This window comes from Lonchura striata, chromosome 11 (genome assembly GCF_046129695.1).
Source record: "Lonchura striata isolate bLonStr1 chromosome 11, bLonStr1.mat, whole genome shotgun sequence".
Lineage (NCBI taxonomy): Eukaryota > Metazoa > Chordata > Aves > Passeriformes > Estrildidae > Lonchura > Lonchura striata.
The window spans coordinates 17736611-17752956 of record NC_134613.1 but is presented as its reverse complement, the minus strand read 5'-3'; the positions used below and the strand labels follow the sequence as shown (position 1 = coordinate 17752956).

The following is a 16346-nucleotide window of genomic DNA, read 5'->3' as shown; positions in this document are numbered from 1 at the left end:
TTCCAGAATCAGTCATTTAACCCAAAAGGCAACTTCTTGTAATGGGGAACAGAGCAGAAGTGTTCTCATGATGGGGAAAAAAGTTCATCTGGAATTAGCAAATGGAAGTCTTTTTCAGTTCTTAAAAAGAAAATCCTAAGACTCTGGAAGAATATATCAATATTTCTCACACTGTCACTACAATTTGCTGATTTGCTGCTTTCTTTTTCCCAGGGACAAAGTCCTTGATGATGTTCGCCGCCTAATCCAGCCAGGGGATGTGATAGGAAGAACTGTGTTTGATTTAGATGATCCCAGGTGGGTCACTCAAATGAGTGCTGCAACCAGGGGCACTGTCAGAGCTGTCACTGAGCTCAGTGTACTTGATCAGCTCTGATAAATGCAAAATAATGGGGTAAAGGCCCCACAGAGAAAATATCCAGGAGGGGTAGATTGTTTCTAGGTGACTCTGGGGAAAGGATCTGTGGAAGCCACAGGAGCAGGAAAACGTCAGAACTTTCAGACAGAACAAGAAAATCCATACATCAAAGGGGGGACTGTAGGTTGTCCCTGGATCTGTCTGCATTGCATGCAGTGATTTGGAGCAGAGAGGTGAAGACCAGTGCTGGGAGCTGTACTGACAAATCCATCTTCTCCACCCCCTGTGGCAGAATTTCCCATTGAGTGTCTGCACAGCTGGTGTCACAGGCTGTAGGTGTACCCTGTTTCATAAGTGTGACACTCACACAGAACTTCAAAAAAAACTCACAAACATCTGGCCTTGTGAAAGCTTTAAGCACTCAACTATGGTCTGTGAGAAGATGTACCCCTGGGCTGTTGAGAGGGTCCCAAATTTTAAAGAAATTGCATTCTCCAATTGCACTGGAGAACATTCTTTGGAGTAAATAAGAGGTGAGAGTTCGAGGTATGAGAAAGTTATGGAGTTGTTTAGTATTAATTTAAGGTTTCTAAGCAGTTGGAGAAAGAAACTCTATAGATGAAGGAAGAGTAAATACAGAGTAATTGTATAAAGCAGCCTTCTGCAATTAATGAAATAATAGTAATAGTCCAGTGGGAAAGTAACTGGAATAAAAAAGCAAACATGGACAGTGACGAAAGAGAGTACTGGAAAAAGAAAATATGCAATTTGGAATTATTAAGCAGGAGTAGAGAGAAAAGCTACATTGGATAGGAAGGTTATGGATTTGCTCACCTCCTTCTTCCCAGGTTCTTGCTTATTAAAAAAAATTATTAAAGCAAATTTTAGCATAGAAAAGACTTGTCTTTAAAGCAATCTGCAAGAGGTGTCCTTGCTTTGCTTTCCAGCAGTCTCTCAAGCCCAGCTGCTCCAGGCTGTCTGACATTTTCCTCCAAGTTTGAGTCAGGAAACCTTCGGAAGGCGATCCAAGTGCGTGAGTAAGTACCCCTGCACAGAGGGGTCCCAGCCTGCCTGCTGCTGTGACCACAGCGTGGGATGGTGGCCTTCTCCTGGGTTTGCAAAGGGTCAGCCAGGGAAGCAGGTTAGGTGATGTGGAGGTTATTATGCCTTCTAGCACCTGGAAGTCATGGAAGGAACATGATTAAGAAAAGAGAGCTCAAAATATTTTGACTATTACAGTGTGAGTGTTTAATGGTGTTTGATGGTGATGCTCACAAAATATCAATCAATTTGACTGCATAGCCTGCTGTCAGCATGTTCAGTGGCAGACAGGGGGTGTTCATGGCCACTGCTTCCATTATTTTCCTTTACAGGTTTGAGTATGACCTAATTATGAATGCAGATGTGAACAGCAACCAGCACCACCAGTGGTTCTACTTTGAGGTCCGTGACATGAAGTCACTGGTTCCCTATCGCTTCAACATCATCAACTGTGAGAAGTTCAACAGCCAATTTAATTATGGTATGGGCCTTTGGGAAATTGGGGCAGCCTTCTCTTCACAAAAATATCTTTTTAATGCCATAAAGGTTTCAAACTCTGTGTCTATAAGGGAGACTGTACATTCAATCTTATCTGCCCTGAAGTCCACTGAAAAAATCACTTTAGATTTGTCAAGGAACCTTTGTCTATCCCCAGGAGGACTGAGGAGGAAACTGAATATTGAGACTTGGGGGAAGATTTGTGGGGGGAAATAAGCATGACAGTTGTGTTTATAGACCAGAACTGAAGAAGAATGGCACTAGGGTTGGGAGAGCTGGGGGGGAAAGATAATCAGTTGGAACTGAATGAGCAGCATAGGATTGGAAAGTACTTCTAAGATTTAAATAAATGTGATAATCCTCAAACAAATATTCATGATTCTTTGGTTTTATCTGGTAAGACATCTTTGAACCTACTGAAATTTCTGTTGATATTAATGGTGATACAAAAATCTGTTCCTCGCTGTCCTTGAGCTCCTGTCATGGTTCAGGAGGAAGGCAAAATTGTTCAGAAACAGGCAGGGCAAATCCCATCTTTCAATGCCCATTTTAGAAATAAATTATTTCTTGTGCAAGGAGACTGTGGATTGAATTCTTAGCTGGCATGGGCTGGGGGTTTTTTTGGTTTGTTTCCATGGAGCTCTGTTAATTTACACCAGCTCAAGACCTGGCTCAGAATGTTTAATAAGTCCATAATATTAGACTTTGCATTCCTCTGAAGCCCTGTGGCTACAGCCTCTAGCATCACCAGGACGACTCTCTGAGGATCAATGTACCTATAACAAACAGCCTTAGGAGTTGGAATCACTTGTATGTGTGAAACTGGCTGGATGAGTGATGTGACAAATTAAAAGGCATTTCCTCTTTAACCCAAAGGGCTGAAGTTCAAGCATTCATACAGACTCCAATTGAATTCTTTGGGTCATCTTGTACTGCTTACCTGAATTATCAAACAATTCAGTATGGTAGGAGCCTGAAGATGAAGGATGTTGATGTCCTATTTAAAACCACAATGCAATTGTTGATGTAGCCCCTAGTGCCTTCACTCTTGTAGCCAGAGATTCAAGCTAGTATTGGTGGAAGGTTGTTATATGCTAGTTTGGCTGTTGTCAGCATTTATAATCTAATTTTGTGTACCTGAAACTGCACATGACTCATATGTTCAAGCATGCAATGAATAATATATTTGGAAGAGAAATGTGAAAATACCATCTGGACTAAGGAGGGAGGCTAAGCCATGGCTTGCTTTTGGATGGCTTGTTTGTGGGCTTGGCTATTAACAATTCCTCTGTGGGTTCCTTTTGCTGCTCCGAGCAGTGAACTCCAGCTTTTCTGGCTTGGCTGAGCAAGGCTCACTACCCCTTCCAGCACATGCAGAGCATTTACACAGAGTAGTGGTAAGAGATGCTGTTTGTTTGTCACATTCCCTCTGCACCTTCCTGGGCTAATGCCCACACTCTGAGACAAAAAGCCTGCAGTTGTGATGTAGTGCCAAAGTGCCCTGGGTGGCAATTCTTTGTAGCTCCTGGTTACTCGTCTGGTTTGATTTTTCCCATTTGCTCATGGTTAGTTGGCACTGTGTGACTTTCAAATCGGCAGAAAGGATTTTTAATGAAATAGTTGTGGCCAGGAGCAGAGCAAGACAGGAGGCACAGCCTCCACCTCTCTTCTTCCCCCTCTTTCACAAACTTATTCTGCCATGGGAGATTTTATCAGAACCCTGATTTCAGTTTGTTTTCTAAAACTGAGCACTTCCACAGGGGAAGTAAAAAGGAAAATCTGATTTTTTTGTTGTTGTTGTTGTTCTTAATTAGAATGTGATGGCATACTAGTAGCAACCATTACTCTGAGACAGTTCTGTGTGTGAGTCCTTTGGAGTCTGAGAGAAGGGCAGAAGCTGACATTCAGGATACCAAGAGCCCTGCAGACAGAGCCTCACATCCCTTCCCTGATCAGCTGGGCACCTGGACAGCCCTGTATGTCTAAAAATTCGTGGTGGCCATGTCCTGGTACCAAACAAAGAATTGCCTCTTGTACAAAACTCACAGCAGTGGCTCAGAAAACAGCATGTAGAGGCTGTTCCTGGCTGTGGTGAGTTAGTGCTGCCCCACAGCACAGCCCAAGATGAGCTGGAAAGGCATTGCTGCTGATCCTTCCTGGCTCCAACTGTGCTGGGGAGTTTAACAAAGGAAGAAGGGAACTGAATAGCTGTCAATACAGATGTGTCATCAGTATTAATGGTTTTCAAGCATCACCTACCCCCAGCACAAGAACAGCCAAGAGAAGGCTTGAGGGGCATGCAAAAATACTTGGGAGGGCATTTTTCTCTTTCTTAAATGTGCTTTCACAGAAGTGGTGCCAGCATCATTGCTGGGCTCAGTGTGGCTGTGCTGGGCCCACTGGAGCTGCTGACAGGAGCCTCCCCTGCAGCCCCTGGCCAGGGATGCCCTGTGCAGAGAGCTCAGCATCCTCACCTGCCCTAAAGAGCAGGCAGGTGTGTGAAATTGATACAAAAACTCCCTGCAGATGGGCTGCCTTCATGGAACTGTGAGTGATGGGCATGCAACTCAGATCAGAGCAAGCCTTACCCCTCAGGGCATGAAATGGTAATATTTTGGAGGTCAGGAAGAAGTCATGCTCTGGGATAATGCAGTACAAAGATGGATGCTGTTGTTATCAGCATTTATGATGCTTAGGTGTTATTTAGGACTAATAGTAAGTTTAAAACCTTGAAGTTTTTCTTGCAGATTTGAAGGCAGGGTTCTGGATGAAACACAGATCTCTGATACTATGGTAAGATTAAGAGTTCAATAATAGTGCAGCCAAGCATAAAATATTAGACTAACCAAATTACTGATCTTGTTGATGCCTTGATTCATATTATTTTCTTTCCCTTCCTCTGTCTGTAAACAAAATGGTTTGCAAAGGCCAGAAGAATAATTTATTTTTTAATAAACTACATTCAGCTCATTTCTTCTGGAGGGACTTTTTGTACAGATGTGGCCGTCTCAGAACAAAACACAGGGCTTTGGGAATGTATTTGCTCTGCATAAACTATCAGCAGGGAGAGCACAGACAAAATAATGATGCTTCTTCCTTAGCCTTTTCCTTCCCACTCCTGTCTTTTCCAGCCAGGGAAGTCACACCACCTGAAACTCTTGTTTTCTGTAGGCATGCAGCTGGTCATGTACTCGGTGAGGGAAGCTCTCCAGGGCAGGCCTCGCTGGATCCGGGCAGGCCAGGAGATCTGCTACTACAAGTAAGTGCACTTTTGGTGAAGAATTTGTGCCTTCCTTTCTCTACTGTTTCACTCATGTTAGCTGCACTGATGTCATGAGCCCCTTGCCACCAGTGCCCCCTATTTTAAATGTCTCTAAATCAGTGCTGGCTCAATGTGTTGTGTGCTTCCACCCTCAGACAACAGCCACAAGGGAGATCTCAGTTTTACATGCCAGGGAATATGCAGAATTCCCTTGCCCAGGAGCAAGGAGAAGGAATGGAGAAGTAGTGTCATTTTTTACCCTTGCTGGGAAGAAAAGAGCTAGATGGGATCATTGTTTTTTCCTGTTGCATACTCAAACTTTTGTAACAGGAGCTGAGGAGCCAAAGAATGGGTTGAACATACAACAGTGGTGTAAAGGAATCCTGACAAGCTCAGTGTTGATATTTGTACAAGTTCCCTGTTTCAGGTTGCTTGTGCAGTGTGCCAGAGCCTCAGAAGAAGTTGTCCCAATTTCTGTTGGATTTTCTTTTTTTTTCAAGGCTGGGGGGGGTTGAAGGCGCAGATTATCCTCTCCCAGCCTAGCATCTGTCTACAGCAATTTGAGTAGCTATTTTATTTTGCTTCAAGTACTCTTTGCTGGCCTTCATGCACCTGACCTTAACCTTTTATACCTCAAGAGCTCGCATGTGTGGCTCAGTGTTTTCCCTTTACATGCCTGTAATCTCTGACTTGTCTGAGTATGGGCAGACTCTTCATGCTGGATACCATTGCAGTGGCTTCCCATATCATTAGCAAGGCAGCTATTGTGCAGTGATTAAACAGCAGCTGACTTCCAAGATTAAGCCATGATTGTGCAATTAAGCCTGTAATCAGATTCTTGTTCAGAATATATGAGAGAATTGTTTTATTGATTTGGAATATTCTGTGTTTTCTAGCTGTACATTGAATTATATGTCAACATAATCATCTAGGATAAGTACTTGTTGTCTCATTTTTTCTGTGTTCCTGGTTCTCACATATTTTTGTATATACAAGAATGTGCATGCACACACATAAATACATTTTCACCTGTAGTGAAACTTCAATGTTTTTATTTCGGTGATTATAAAAATGTTTCTCAGTCATTAGAAGTTGTAGCAGGGAGGAATGTGAAACTAGTGTGGTGATGGTTGGAGCTGCTCAGGCTTTGTCTCAGAAAAGAAGGAGATGGGATTGCTACAGTGATACTGTACTGCCAGCATTTTGGCGAAAGAGCTCACTTTAATTCCACTCTGGTCACAGGTATCCTAAGGTAAGGCTGCATATTTTGAAAGGAATCTCATCCAATTATTTTTACCAGGAGTTATTAATAAATATGGGAAAATAGTGATACACTTTCAAAAAACAGAGGAACAGGCATGCCTTTAATTGCTCTTGCAGCAGGGCCTTTACTGAGACACCTCTGAGCTGAATGAAAGACAGGGGGAGGAAAAGCTCGTTGGTGAGATGCCTGTGTGAAGCAGGTTGGCTGATCTTTGGCATTCATCTTCCCTGTGGATGGGGTAGTTTACTCATAAAGATGAATGTTGTGGCACAGCTGTGTCACTGTGTTCCTTTCTCATATGTCTCACTAGAGTTTTTATGTTGTGGAGAATATTAGCAGAGTTCTTGTCAGAAAGTAGCTGAGTGACACTTTTGCTCTATTTTATTGTCTCTGTGAAATGACAGGATACACCCATGATAAACAGTTGCCGTTACAATAAGATCATCTAATTCTCTTGCTGTCTTGACAGCTTTTATGCACTGAATAATATTCCTTTCTGGCAAATTATTTAAGGAATAAAGGCAGCTGAGTGTTGCATTGGTGACAATGTGCTTGTGCCTTTGGTTTCATGGCTCATTCTAAGCATATTATCTAACCTCCAGCTTTTTCAGACAGTAGTCAGGTCAGATAGCTATGAGGCACATGGAGTGTTTTGTTCTCACACCAGCACTAAAAACTTGGCTGTTTAGTGATTATTACCATGTCAGAACTAGGTCTTCTCTTTTCAGCATTTTATAATCACATTAGGTGAAATAAACATAACATTAGCAGGTCACTCCTCAGCTCTAATGGTATCTGTGAAAGGGTGAGGCATCAGCATCACTCTGAGAGCACCTGGCCTTTGCAGTGTGACTGAACACCTTAATGGCACAATGGCTGGGGGAATATTCTGCTTCAGCTGGGATTCTGCCTGAAATATTGGCAACAAAAATATCTTAGCATGGACTTGCCCTTTAGAAAGGAAGTTGTGTTGTGCATTTTCTGCTTTCCAATGTGGCAGACCCCAAAATAAGAGCCATGCCCAGTAAATTGTGAAATACTGCTTTTTTGTGGTATGAATCAGGGTATAACTGAAGAGTCTTGCACTTAATAACCACACTTAGAGATGTAAAGAAGTCCAGACATGGAAAATGAGGACACCAAAATCCAGGTGGGAAGTATTTTGGACCAAGGGACTGCATCAACAGATTAGAAGAGAGAAACATTTTACTTTCCATTTAAATTCTGTTTTGAAGTGGCCCAGAAGTTTGGGATATTGATACTTTCTTTGGCCATTTTAGTCTAAGCTGAAAATGCCATATTCCATCATCTAACAGTACTAAAATACATTTAATGCTGAATTAGTAATTTAGTAATAGAATACATTTAGTATTTTACAATACTAAATGCTGCAGATAGGAAGTATAAAGATCAGATGGTCAAGAGATATTGCTCCTGAATCACTTGGTGCTTTTGAATTCCTCAGTTACCACCCAGCTCCTTTCCTGCCTGCATCTTTGTCCAAGCTGCTTCACCTGTCTGTTTCCCCCCCTACAAAGGGTGGAAAATTAGAGTCACTTATCTGCCACCCAAAGAATGAAATAGATAAATGGGGAAGCATGTTTTAATCAGATAGTGTTTGCAAAAACTTTTTTAAGCTCAAAAAATGATCTTGCAGAGTAAGAGATAAGTAGTATTATTAATTAACTCTTCATCACTGCTATGCTGGAAATATAACACTTGTACAATTTTTTTTCTGAAGGAGAGCAGCAAGCAAAGTGATTTCATTACTACAAAGTGATGAAAGGCACAATAGATAACAGCTTACATGTTCATTGAGAAAACTACACTTGGGTCTCTTTTTTCTCTCCAATAACCAGTGTGTTGGCTTCTAGAAAGCATGAGAGACTTTCAACGTGTTTTTGAAAGAGAAGACAAGGTAGTGGGAACCAGATGTTGCCAGAGTCTTTTATTCCTTTCCTTTTCTTTGCTTGTTACTTTAGGCTCCATGCTGGTATGGTAAGGTACTGTGATGAAAAAGTGGTGAGGAAGTAAAAAGCATCAATCTGGTGGAGGAAAAAGGAAGCAATACAGTTATTTTGGCTTGACAGCAGTAGGAGAGTGAGGCACATAGGAAAAATGTTATTTTTTTAGGTTTCTTTAAAAAATATTCAGAGCTACTGCTTTGTATGATGGATTGTGAGGAGACCAGATTATATACAGTAAAAGTACATGATCGTTTACACTGCTTACACACAGGGGTTTTTCTTTTCAGCGCGAGTGAAGAATATTGAAGCCTCCAAAAGCTACCTGTAAACTTGCTGTTACTGCCAGATAATGGATTAAAGCAGGTGTAAAGAAGTGATTCACAAGTCTGGGAGTATCTTTTCTGGGTGGGTGGTTGTGTGGACAGCGGAGATGCTGGGAACAAGGTTGAAATGTGCTGCTGAGCAGGGCTGTGAGAGCATCCCTGCCCTGGGGATGGTGTCTGAGAAGGCAGGAGTGAGCAACGCTGAACTACCAGTGCAGCATCAAGGTCAGAGGTGTCTCTTGCTGCAAAACCCCTGGGTTGAAGTGGCCATTTCAGGGAGGAGAGGACACTTGTCTGCAGAATTACAGACTACAGAGGGAGAAGCCTTTACTCTGGAGTGCTAGGGACAGGAGGGAATAATGTCTGTGTGAGATATTTAGGCAGTATCAGCAAAGACCTGCTTCCTCCCACACCTCTGACTCCAAATGTGAACTTGGAGGGGAGGACTTGGAAGAATTCAGCACTTTTGTGGCCACACTTTATGAATAAGGTGATCTAATCTTCCAAGTGACACTTAGACTAAAGGCCATGGAGGTGAGCATTTTCCTTCTGCACCATGGAGTGTCAAAATTAGCAGGAACTATATTAAATGTCATTGTTATGACTTCAAAAAGATACCAGACTTTAACCCTTGATCCAGTGAAATACATATATAAATGCTAAGTTCATGTTTCTATGTTAGTGAGTTTATTGAATTTTTTTCCTCTTTTTTTCCCAATATTAAGGAGCTTTATTTTTAAAAGAAATGTTGGGGTAAAGGGTTCAACTGAGAATAAAATCATAGGCTTTTCAGTTTGCTGCTGTGACTCAGTTCCTGCACTATCTATTGATCCAGTTGGTATCACTCACCCCACATGTTCCTAAATATTGAATTCAAGTGAAAACCTAGCAGCACTGTATTGTCTCTCCCTTATGAAAAAGAGCTGATTATTTTGGAGAATTTGACAAGAATAATTATCCTTTCTCTCCACCCCTTTGAATAAAAATGAACAACAGCAAAATAAACTAGTATTGTAAAATTCAGGAGTTGAAATTGCATCTTTTGGTTGCCTCTTCTTTTTTGCATTTTAATGCAACATTGATGATAACATTTGTCAAAGAAACCTCACAGTCCTTCAGAATTGGAAGGTTTGGCAACAGCATAATTGGTGCAATGTGGGAAAAATATTGTTCAAAATGTACTTATGGATGCAATTTGCTCTGAGGCTTCTCCCTAAAGTGCATGATTTGTCACTTCATCTCTGCTGAAAGAAAACTTTCCTACTCAGCCTGAAGTCATCTCTTCAGCAGAATAAGTCTCCTGCAAGAGATCAGCTCCTGACACTAGGCTGAGGAGCTTGGTGTAAGATTTGTAGTTTTGCTGAAGGCAGTGTCAAGGATTTGTGTGCTCTTAGACCTTGTCAGTGCTGACCAGCCTCACCCAGAGCTCTGCTGTAGTGAGGCTTCAGCCCAGCCACTGTTGTGACCCTGTTGCTGTGTCCCTGCCTTGCTGCACATCCTGATCCTGGCCATGAAGTGACCTGCTGGTTGGACCCAGACCTGCCTCATCACCACAGTCTTGTCTGATGATCTGAACCTGTGGTTGAGTTCCTCTGCTGTCCCCAGGCATGGCCTGATCAGGTGTGTGGGACATGACCCTGCCTCAAGAGTTCTCTGCTCTTCTGGCTTCCATGTCAAACTCGGTTCCCCATATTTTAGGGAGCAGCTAGTCCTCACTGTTCCCTGAGAGGGAGAGGTTCAAGCCTTCAAAAAAAGAGGGGTACAAAGAAGAATTTTTGGTTTGGTCACAACTGGAAAATCTGTATGAGGTGACTTCTCTTTCATACCTGGTCTCTACCCAAACCCATTCTTCTTTCTTCTCAGCAAAGTGCCTTTGATTGTATCTGAAATATTTTAATGTATGTCCTATTTATTATTTATTTTTATTCCTGCAGTATGACTCTTCTTCCTGTGGTGGAACTGAATAGTTGGTTTGGTAGGGTATTCATATTTTCTAAATCTCCAGGCTTTTTGTGGAGTATTTTCTTATGGCATTGTTCAGGGCTGTGAATAGGAACCTGCCTCTCTGAGCAAGATAATGTGGATATCTGAAGAAATACAGCAATTTTAGCTGAATGCATAGTTTAAATATGTCTGGACTCTGCTATATGAGCTACTATTAGCTGACTGCTTCTTTATTTGCATCTTAACAAAACGAAGCATTAATGGATTTTATTTTCCTAGGAGAGTGCTTCCATCCCTCAGCAGCACATGTCTGGCAGTTCTGCCTCCTAACTCCCTGCTGGGCTTTGTGTCCTGTTGTGTGGATGCTCCTCTGAATGCTTATTTTTTCCATGGCTGCTTCAAATGCACATCCAGAAGTGAAAAGCATTTACTTTCCTCCTCTTTCTCTTCCAGAAACCACTACCGCTGCAGTGCAGCTGCAGGAGGAGGCATGAGGGGAAGGTTCTACTACACCCTCACCTTCAGCATCAAGTTCCCTCACAAAGATGATGTCTGCTACCTGGCCTACCACTACCCCTACACCTACTCCACAATGATGGTAATGCTGACATGTCTACCTAGATAAGATAATGGCCCTGACAGGTTGGAGCTGCTTGGGTATGTGTAGGTTTTAAGATGACACAGAAGATTAAGCTCACACCTCATCCCTGGGAGTGCTCAGAGTCAGCTTGGATGGGGCTTTGAGCACCCTGGTCTGGGGGAATGTGTCCCTCTCCATGGCAGGGGGTTGGAATGAGATGATCCTTAAAGTCTCTTCCCACTGAAACCATTCTGTGATCATGATGGTGTCACTGCCTTGTTTACAGCTGCAGCTCCTGACAGCTGTAAAGCCCAGAATGCTGTAGAAGAAAAGAAATTTCTCAGTGGGATAGCTGAGCACAAACCATTAGTGCTTATACCAGTCATAATACAGACCAAAGATGTCTCCTCCCACTTGGGGTGGCAGGATCCTCCTCCTGAAGGGCTGGGAAGCAGGGGGCTAAACCTAATGAGAGCTCAGGTGTGCTGCCTGATCTCCTCCTGACACAGGGCAGCAGCCCAGCTTTCAGAGCTGCACCCAGCATTGCCAGGCTGCTGGACCTCATCTGATACTTTACCAGCTCTTTCCTCAGTGTCAGTAGGAATTTGTGACACTCCCACCAGTGCCATCAGTACAGAAACTAAAAGAATACAACTCCACAGCATAAATTTAGTTATTGAGTTATAACAAGTTTTTTTACTGGGCACAGGCTTGTTTTCCACAGCCTCTTCTGTGGAAAGGGGTGGATGGTAAGGGAATTTTCTGGGAACTGCATCCAATGTGCTTCCTCTATAATTGATGTAGAGGAGATAGGATGAAAGAAATGAAATGAATAGTTCTGGGAGTAGCTTTGCTTTGATGCTAAAGATGAGAATAATGTTACTGCAAATGAAACCACACAGTTCCAGTAGATCAGTTTCCCTCCCTTCTGACCTCAGTTTCCATTATCAGCACATTTTGTTTTGGGCAATACATGCTGGTGTGGGTTGGTGGAGGTCACGGTGTTTTTCTAATGATATCAGTTTGCTATAAGCAGATATTGGAGGCTCTGCTTTCCAGGGGACAGTGTCCTCCCCTGGGACTTGCTGTGCTGCCTGGCACACCAGCAGAGTTAGGCTTATTCATTCCCACTTCAGAAAGCCTCTTGTCAACTGGTTTGCATCCCATTACAGACATTCAAAGAAACTGCTTCTAATATCTGGAAGAAGGCCAGTCCAGCCTTCAGTCCAGAACATGTCTGGCAGCTCGCTTCTCATCACTTCCTCACCAGTTACTCCTAAAGTTCCATGGGGAAGAGCGTGTGCTCCAGTGGTGGGGTCTGACCTTGAAGACACAAATATCTACAGTGTGCAGGGTAAAAAATACATGCAATGCTGAAGAATTGGTTGGAATTATTCACCACCATACATTTCACATAAATGCAGTGCTGCATCATTATTTTACTGTTATTGATTTCTATCTTTTGCTGGCACAAAGCAAGAGAGACTTGGAGAGTTTGTGTGCTCTGGTAGTGACTGAATATCTCACCTGCTCCTGAGAGAATAGAGATGAAAAAGATGTTATTCCTAGGCTTCCAGTACCAGGTCTTTAAGTATTTCACTGTCTCTTCAAATAAATTGCTCATTGAAGTTAAAGGGAGCTTTGCCCCAGGAAAAGTTTAAATGAACTCGGACACAATAAGGACCATAAAGTTTGGCAAATAGGAATTATGGGTGGAAAAGGCTGATAGATTGTCATGTCCAGCTCTAGCTAAAGCAAAATCACTACTTCTAATAATTCTGCTTGGGCTAATTTAAAATATCAAGTGATGTACTATGCACATCTCCATTTTCCTTTTATTTCCACAGTAAATAAACAAAATCAGGTTTGTGCATCAGTAGATTGCATTTTAAAGCATTTGTCCACTGGTGAAATGTGTTGGTTTTACATATCAATAATAAATTAAAACTGATTATGAGCCCAAGGGCTCAATTAAAGACATAGTGCTTTGGGGAAGAAGATAAACTTGTATATGGAGTTAATAATTTGAAAATGTTTTAAAATATCATATATATTTAATGGTTATAGGCATATTTGCAGGAAACATTGCAGAATCCTATTTGAACTGTACTCTGCAGTTCATTACTTCTTGTCCATTAGTAATTACATTCCTTTTATGAACAGTAATTTATCTATTTTTATATCACAGTATTAATTGTTTTGATATCTAGCTGAAATCTCTGTGGTAGCTATACCCAATTAAGTTTCACTGGGTACCAGGAACATAAGTAAATGATAGTATTGAGTTTTCTCTAATCTATGTGAGATTGTTAAATGAATTTAATAATTGAATTTACTTTATAGAGCTGTATTTTAATTGTTTTATAACATAGCTGACTGTAAACTTCAGTTCTGTATTTACATAGCTCTATTTGAATGCTGGGAAAGCAGTCTGAAACATGGTGAGCTCCAAGATTTGATAACCAGGAATGTGGTGTCCCATAAGTGTAGATTAAAATTTAACCCTGACTGGAAGAGACAAACCATCACCCTGTGAGGGTCATTGAGTGAACTGAAGGGTTTTTGTTAGGATAAATGTGCTCATTGCACTTATTCCTACCAACTGGGAGGCAACTGGTGTTCCACAGCACTCAGCACCACCCCACAGGTGCATTGCTCACACTCACCAGCCACAATGCAAGCAGAGAGCCACACTTCATCTACTGTGTGGGTGACAAGTGGCTCCATGTCTAATGAGATGATCAGAATTCGTTCCAAAAAGTCTTTCTTCTAAGTTGCCAGTTCTTTTCCTCAAATTTCTCAAGAAGCTGTTGGTCTTTAGAATTATTTAAAGCTGTCATAAACGATGGGGGATGGGGAGAAAAATCTCCCTTTATAAATAACTTCTTGGACAGACACTTCAAATTTCCCACTGCTGATTGTACAAAATGTTGTTTCGATAGAAACTTTTTGGCTGCCTCTGATATGGAGTTGTCACTGAGTTTCACTGGCATGTGGTTGACAGCTAGGCAATCAATTCTGTAAATGTTCAAAAGTGGTGAATTTTCTCACGTTTCTACAAAATCCTTATTAAAATATAAAGAATAAATGCTTCCCTTTTGGATTTTCATGTATGCATAGAAATTTCATTATGCACCTAGGAACTGTTCAGGCAAATTCATAGAATGGTTTGAGCTAGAAGGGACATTTAAAGGTCATCTGCTCCAACCCCTCTGCAATAAAAAGGGACATCCTCAAGTAGATCATGATATAACAATAAATATTCTGTGAAGCTTCAGTGAAGTGGGATGCATTGTGAATGGCTTGTGCATATTTGTGGGATGTAAAAGGTGCTGATACTAACTGGCAGAAGAGGATATGGGAAGTTAACAAGATATGAAATTAGTATCAAAAATAATATACAGCTACTGGAATAAAGTCAGGTTTTATAGACTGTGAACTCCTTTATAAATCTGCTTCCTTGCTTCTTTTTCAGTCCCATCTTGATATCCTGGAACAAAACAGGAACCCTAAGAAGGTTTACTGGAGGCAGCAGACACTCTGCCAGACTCTAGGAGGAAATCCTTGTCCACTGCTCACAATCACTGCCATGCCTGAATCTAAAAACAGAGATGACCTGGAGCAATTCTGTAAGTAGCCCAACAAAGCATTAAAAAAGATGCTGGTGAGTTGTGCTCATGTCAGCAGTGGCAACAACAACCTCTTTTGTGAGCAAGCTGATTTTCTTGTCTTTCTCATTTTGAAAAAGGGAATATAAATATGAGGAATAGCCAATTATGATGAGCTTTAAAAATTACAGGTTTGCATGGAAGAGGGAGGAGAACTGGTACCATTTTGTACTTCTAATTTCTCTTCAAAAACATTTGAAAAGCTCAAAATAAAATATCTCCTAGAGCAAAAAACTGTGAAACAACTAATCCAACAAGATTTTTTTTTATATATTTTATGTTTTCTACTAAAATTTTTATGTATTTTGAATTCTTAAATTTGGGGGTGGGGAAAAAAAAACAAAACCAAGATAACTCATTCCAAGCTGGACCAGCAATTGAAATCTTCTGGTGAAATTCCAGCTCATGCAGTGTGCCCAGTAGATCCATCTGGACACAATATTTCTCTTTGCATTCTGAGACCATACTGATTATGTACTTTTTAATAGTAAATATTATAATTGCCATTTTATATTAAGAGCTGATTATTTTTCATTGTGAGAGCCAAAGATTGCAACCTTCAGTGGCCTTGATGAGCAAAATTAAGATATGCATGTTTCTGTAACTCAACAGCAAGTGATAATTTTCTGATTAGCATCACATTTGGTTAGATTTGATTTTAGAGCCTAAATCATTAACTGCTTACATGTAGGTTAATTTTTTTTTTCTGAAATCAGAAACAAGGTGTGCAGTAATTTTTTTTTCTTCTTCAAACATATCACAGGTTGAGACCTTTGAGGCTTGTGGATATTTAAATTGTCCTAAGATATTTTTAGATGTTAAATGAATACTTTTCATTACCCTACTTGGGTACTAGGCTAGAAGAATCTAAAGGGATTCTGTGACATGAACTACAGTTCTTGTTGCAAACTTCTAAATTAAAATGGACTTGAAATATAAGAGTTGGTGATAGTTATTGCTCTCTCTTTTGGTCCAGGTTTGGAGCAGAGTGACTGCAGCTATGCTGACATTACAGTGTAATCATCCACAGTTCATACCTTTTTACTGTAATAACTTGATTACAAATCCAGCTTTTACCCTAGATTAGCAAATTTATATCAGAAACATGCTTTTCTTGGTTGAAATACTAAGACAAAATAGCCAAGTACAGGCTACATGGGGAATTTATAATGTGCATGCACAGCTTTAATTGTGGCTGTCCATGCCTGGGTTGAAGAGAGAATTCCTGCCCTTAAGCACTTTTTTTCCCATTATAATGATGACTTAGAAAACCAGTAGGTGAGAGCTGGGGAGGGGGAGTTTGGCTACCTAAAACAGCCTTTGGCACATGGCAGGTGATCACCTGGTCAGATGTTATTTGCTGATGCCTCATGGCAGAAGGTCTCAAGGGGGCAAGTGAAGGTAATTTGGAATATTTTATTTGAGGATTGGAGCCATCTGG

General features: G+C 41.2%; 1 protein-coding gene across 1 annotated transcript in view; it reads left to right on the top strand.

Annotated features, from left to right (window-relative positions):
• Nucleotides 1-16346, top strand: part of AGBL1 (AGBL carboxypeptidase 1) — a 249836-nt gene that overhangs the window by 48840 nt on the left and 184650 nt on the right. The window contains 6 exon segments of the mRNA XM_031505750.2: nt 214-297; nt 1309-1395; nt 1732-1880; nt 5069-5156; nt 11111-11255; nt 14713-14866. Coding sequence (XP_031361610.2) covers nt 214-297; nt 1309-1395; nt 1732-1880; nt 5069-5156; nt 11111-11255; nt 14713-14866 — 707 coding nt within the window.